The 4,730-nt window shown below is 41.9% G+C and overlaps 1 protein-coding gene across 1 annotated transcript; it reads right to left on the bottom strand.

Moving 5' to 3' along the window:
* Positions 1 to 414: 414 nt before the first annotated feature.
* LOC6651387 (centrosomal and chromosomal factor) lies at positions 415 to 4,346 on the bottom strand. Its single transcript, XM_023180872.2, has one exon. It carries the CDS (start codon positions 3,375 to 3,377, stop codon positions 1,497 to 1,499), a length of 1,881 nt encoding a protein of 626 aa, XP_023036640.1. The 5' UTR covers positions 3,378 to 4,346; the 3' UTR covers positions 415 to 1,496.
* Positions 4,347 to 4,730: the final 384 nt, after the last annotated feature.

Here is a 4,730-nt window from a genome sequence, read left to right as displayed (position 1 = left end):
AGATTGTGAATTCCCCCGCCGCCCATTTCCTCAAGTCTATAAAATTTAAATTGAATGCCAACTATATAATAAATAAAGACTGATAAATGGAATTAGCTTTGTCTGGAAATACGAGGGTGCCGCAAGAAATTAAACTTCATGGGAATTGTCTTCAAACTGAAATCTTATCAACTGATGGATTCAAGTTGTTTATAGGGGAAACTCGACCATTAATAACCCAGACCGACCGAGAATTTCATTAGCTTCAGGTTGATTTGGCTTGGAGTTTTCCTATCGTCAAATGCCAAAAACATGACCATTTTCGATTACAATCGATGGGTGGAACTTGAAATATAAAAATTTTGTAGGACTGTGTAGAATAAATTAGCTGGAAAATCAATTTACAAGCTTAACAAAAGGAAAATCGACAATTAGTTGTGGAAAACACATCGATTAACCGACGGCAAAAAGTCGAAATCACTTGACTAACTTTATTTTCTTGTTTTTTTGTCTCATCTTCTTTCATCAATAAATTGAAAACACAAATTTTGGATTTTTGTTTTTAGTTAAATTTTTGCATATTTTTGCTTCAAAAATTACGTTTTTAAGCATAATTTTGAATAATTTTTATTCTTGCTTGATTTGGTTTTTTTTTTTCGGGTAATAATTTTTGTTTTTTTTTCTCATATTTTCATTTTATAAAGATTTTTCCATTTTTCGCTTCCTCTTTGACTTTTGTTTTAATTAAATATGCATAAGATGTTGTTGTTGTTGTTGGTTTACGCTTTCTTGTTGGTTTTGTTTAATTTAAATTAAATTAATTACTAAAATTATTTTATAACAAATATCACTACAATAGTTTGCATTTTTTTGTTGTTGTTGTTGTTGTATCTCAATTACTACAATTACTAGAAGAAGGGGGGAGAAAAATAATTCAGAAAAAAAAGGAAAAGCAATTTTCCCATAATATTTTCTTCTTTCATAATTTTCTCTCATTTTTGACAACAATTTTTAATGTTTCTTTTTTTTGTAAGTTTTTTTTTTCATTTTGCATTTTTAGTTTTTGTTTTTTTCTTTCTTTTAGCAGCTAAAACAGAGAGGAGAATATAATAGAAGAGTTTTGTTTTTTGTTTTTCCATTTTTATAATCTAAAAGCTTTTTATCCATTGATGAGTAGAAAGATGTTGGTTGTCGGAGAGGGGAGGGAGGTTAAGGAGTTTATATATATATATATATTTATATATATTTGTATGTATATATAGTGGGTGTGTGTGTGTGTGTCTGAGTGTGTGTGAGGATTCTATGGGTTTATATATTCCTTGAGTTGGCTATTTATTTCATTGACGTTTACTTGGTAAGCGTCTGTGTCTCAGTTGAATGTTGTTGCTGCTGCTTTTGGATGTTGATGGCTGCTAATATAGTTGTTGCTGTTGTTGTTGTTGTTTTTTGTTGTTGTTGTCCTTGTAGCAATTCGATGACAATTTGTCGCAGGCTTTTGTGGGTTTACTTTGGGTTGATCACACATTATAGCAGGAAATTTGCTGCAGATGTTGGAATGTTGGCGTTACCGCCGCTGCCGCTGCAGCAGCCGCAGCCGCTGAGCCGAATGGACCAAATGCTCCAGTTGTTGTTGCCGTATGACCCAAATTGCCGGCCAAATTGAGTGAGGAATATGGATGCATTCGCTGTGAACGCAAATATTGACGATATTTGCCACTCAATTTATCGGTGGCAGCGGCGGATGATGTTGAATTACTGCTGCTGCCGCCGCCGCCTACAACCACTCCTGATGCTGCTGTACTGGCACCCGCTGTGGGCGTGGCTGTAGCGCCATATAACCTCATTGGCGTGGTGTCAGGTCCGGCCTGATAATTACTAGGAACTGTTGCCATTGGCGATCGATCCATAAGCATTCCTGCCGCAGCAGCAGCCGCTATGGTCTGTGTGGGCGCTGCCCCTCCCACTGTGGGATCCCAATGAGGGGGCGGTGGCAGGCAGTGTTGTTGCTGTTGGGTATGTGAATGCTGCTGCTTGCTGCCCGTTTGGGCATAGTTACTGCCCGATATCATGGCATCCCGTTTACCGGAAGAAGCGGCGGCTGCGGCAGCGGCGGCGGCAACGGCTGCGGCGGATGAGGCGGAGGAGGAATTGTTGTTATTATTATTGTTGGCTGTCTTTGCTGCATACAGAGCCTGTGGTGGGGCCAGCATGTGATGCGGTGTCATGGCAGTTCGGGCTGCCAAAGCGGCTGCCAACTGATCCCACTGACCAGCGGCAGCGGCCGCAATTGATGCAGTACTGGCAGCAGCGGCGGCTGCTGCAGCGGCCTGGGCAACTGCTGCAGAGTTGTTTGAGTTGGTGAGGTGGCTTTGACTTTGGCTTTGACGACTTTGGTTGCTGCTGCTGCGTTGATGATGATGAATTTGGGCCTGCTGCTGCTGTTGGCGACGCACTTGCTCCAGACTAGACTGTTGTTGCTGCTGCTGCACTGGATAATGCGCCTGCTGCGACATTTGTGACATCTGCTGATGCTGTTGGCGCATTTGTTGCTGCTGCTGCGAATACACTTGCCTCTGTTGCTGCTGCTGTTGTGCCTGCTGCTGCTGCTGCTGTGTATTTTGCCTGGCTGCCCGTCTCGCGGCACTACTTGGCACCGATGCTGCCGATCCACCATTGCCACCCAAAGCGGCTGCACTGCTCACGGAACTGTTGTTGGCGCTGCGAGCCGTCGCCTGCATGTTATTCACAAATGGACTACGACGCTGTGACTCCATTTTACGGAAATAACATGGATGGATCATCAACAGGGGCTCCACACGTTGGCCAGCCGGCGGCTTTGGCTGATTGGGCAACTCGTATTCGACACTGCAATCGACATGCAATGGAATGCTATAGTCTTTCTGTGTCGCATTGTTGGCATTTGTGTTGCCACTAGAACTGCTGTTGCTGTTGCCGCTGTGGTTTGAATTTGTATTATTATTACTGTTCGATTGGCGTGAGCTGTTGGCGGCGACAGCGGCGGCGACCTGGTTTTGATTTTGGGCCGCCGCCGCCACCGCTTGACTATGGCGAGAATGTGAGGCGGGCTGTTGTTGGCTATGTTGCTGCTGCTGCTGTTGCTGCTGCTGATGGCGTTGATGTTGCAGCAACTGTTGCTGATGTGCAGCAACTGCAGCAGCATGATACATATGCTGTTGTTGTTGTTGCTGTTGGCTGTGTTGCTGCTGCTGCTGCTGTGAATGATGATGTTGCTGCTGTTGGTTATGCTGCTGTTGGCCATGCTGCTGCTGTTGGCTATGTTGCTGCTGTTGTTGCAGTGCATTTAGAGCAGCAGCCGACATGCCGTGAGATAGTGACGACATGTCATAATTGGCATAGCAAGCGGCCATCGTCATCATGTGTTCCAAGGAGAATTAAATGTTGCTGCTGCTGCTAGGTCCTGCAGTTGCAGTTGCCGTTGTTGGTTGAAAAGGTTGCTGGTTTTTATTTTATTTTCTTTTCTTCAGTATATCATTTTTATTAGATTTTGCTTTTCACACTTTTTTTTTGTCAAAAAAATTCACTTTCTATATATATTTCGCTTTTTTTTCTTTATATAATATATATATATTTCTTTTCTTTCTTTTTTCTTTTCTTTATTTTTTTCTTTGATATTATTGGCACTGGTAATCCAAAAATAACGGTAATCCTTGTGTGTTGCTGTTGTTGTGAGTGTGTGTTGAGGAACCTTAATCCATATATGTGTCGATTTTGTTGTTTTTTGTTTTATTTCGAACCCGTATTGTATATATTTTCTTTTGCTGTTTAACTTTGTTGTTTTCTGTTTTATTGTATCTATAATTTTATGTTTTTAGCGTTTTAGTCAGTCTTTATATTTTAATATATATACAGATATATATATTATGAAATGCAGCGTTTTACTTTACTCCCGGCTGCCGATGATGGTTTTTTTGTCAGTCTTTATTTTATGCTTCTTTATCTGTCTATTCTTTTTCCTTCTTTCTATCCGTTGTAACGTTTCACACGACAAGAGCAGACAATTTAAACGTCCGTTAGCGGTGACCAGCCGAAATCAACTCAGCAGAAACGAATTCGCTCAGCCAAGATGAATACTCGCCCCGAGCTGTTCGCTGAATTCGGAGAGACACAGAGAGAGAGAGAGGCGGCGCACGTTTTTTTCCAGCTGAATATGCCAGAACGAGATGGGCAACGCGTGTGAGTGAGACAGAACACGGCGCAGCCTTAAAACAGCTGTTATTTGTCACAATGCGATTGTTTTGTTGTTGTTTCGATTTTACTATGGGGCCAGCGTTTGGTTATAGTAGTATTTTTTTGTTTTATTGGTATAATTATTTATTCTTTGTCACTTTTTGTTTTTATCACAAGAAATATTATTTTTATCAATAGTATTTTCGAAGGAAATTGTGAATTTTCCTTAATATTTACTTAATCAAACGCGCATTCGCTGTCGTCTGTACGCGTGAAGCTCTTTTGGCCGACTGTCTGAGTCTGAATTTGGAATTTCGTTATGACCTGGCTTAGGCGCTGCCGCTGTGCTCTGCTGCCATTTGGCTCTCTTGCGGCCCTTCTTTTAGTTTAGCCTACCTGCTGTTTGGCAACAGCTGATGGGGGCCATGACGTCGTCGTTATATTCAGCCAATTGCATAGCGTTTGCGCTCGCGCTCTCACTCTGTTTGACGCTCTGTCGCTGCTCTCTATCACTCTCTCGGCCATATTGAGTAATTGTTGTT

Source organism: Drosophila willistoni, chromosome 3R (genome assembly GCF_018902025.1).
Source record: "Drosophila willistoni isolate 14030-0811.24 chromosome 3R, UCI_dwil_1.1, whole genome shotgun sequence".
NCBI lineage: Eukaryota > Metazoa > Arthropoda > Insecta > Diptera > Drosophilidae > Drosophila > Drosophila willistoni.
The sequence above is the reverse complement of the archived record's forward strand: the minus strand, read 5'-3'. Positions and strand labels throughout refer to the sequence as shown.

What these genes read in the sequence shown, in the direction of transcription:
- LOC6651387 (XM_023180872.2), bottom strand. Translation starts at nt 3,377, where the DNA reads ATGATGACGATGGCCGCTTGCTATGCCAATTATGACATGTCGTCACTA.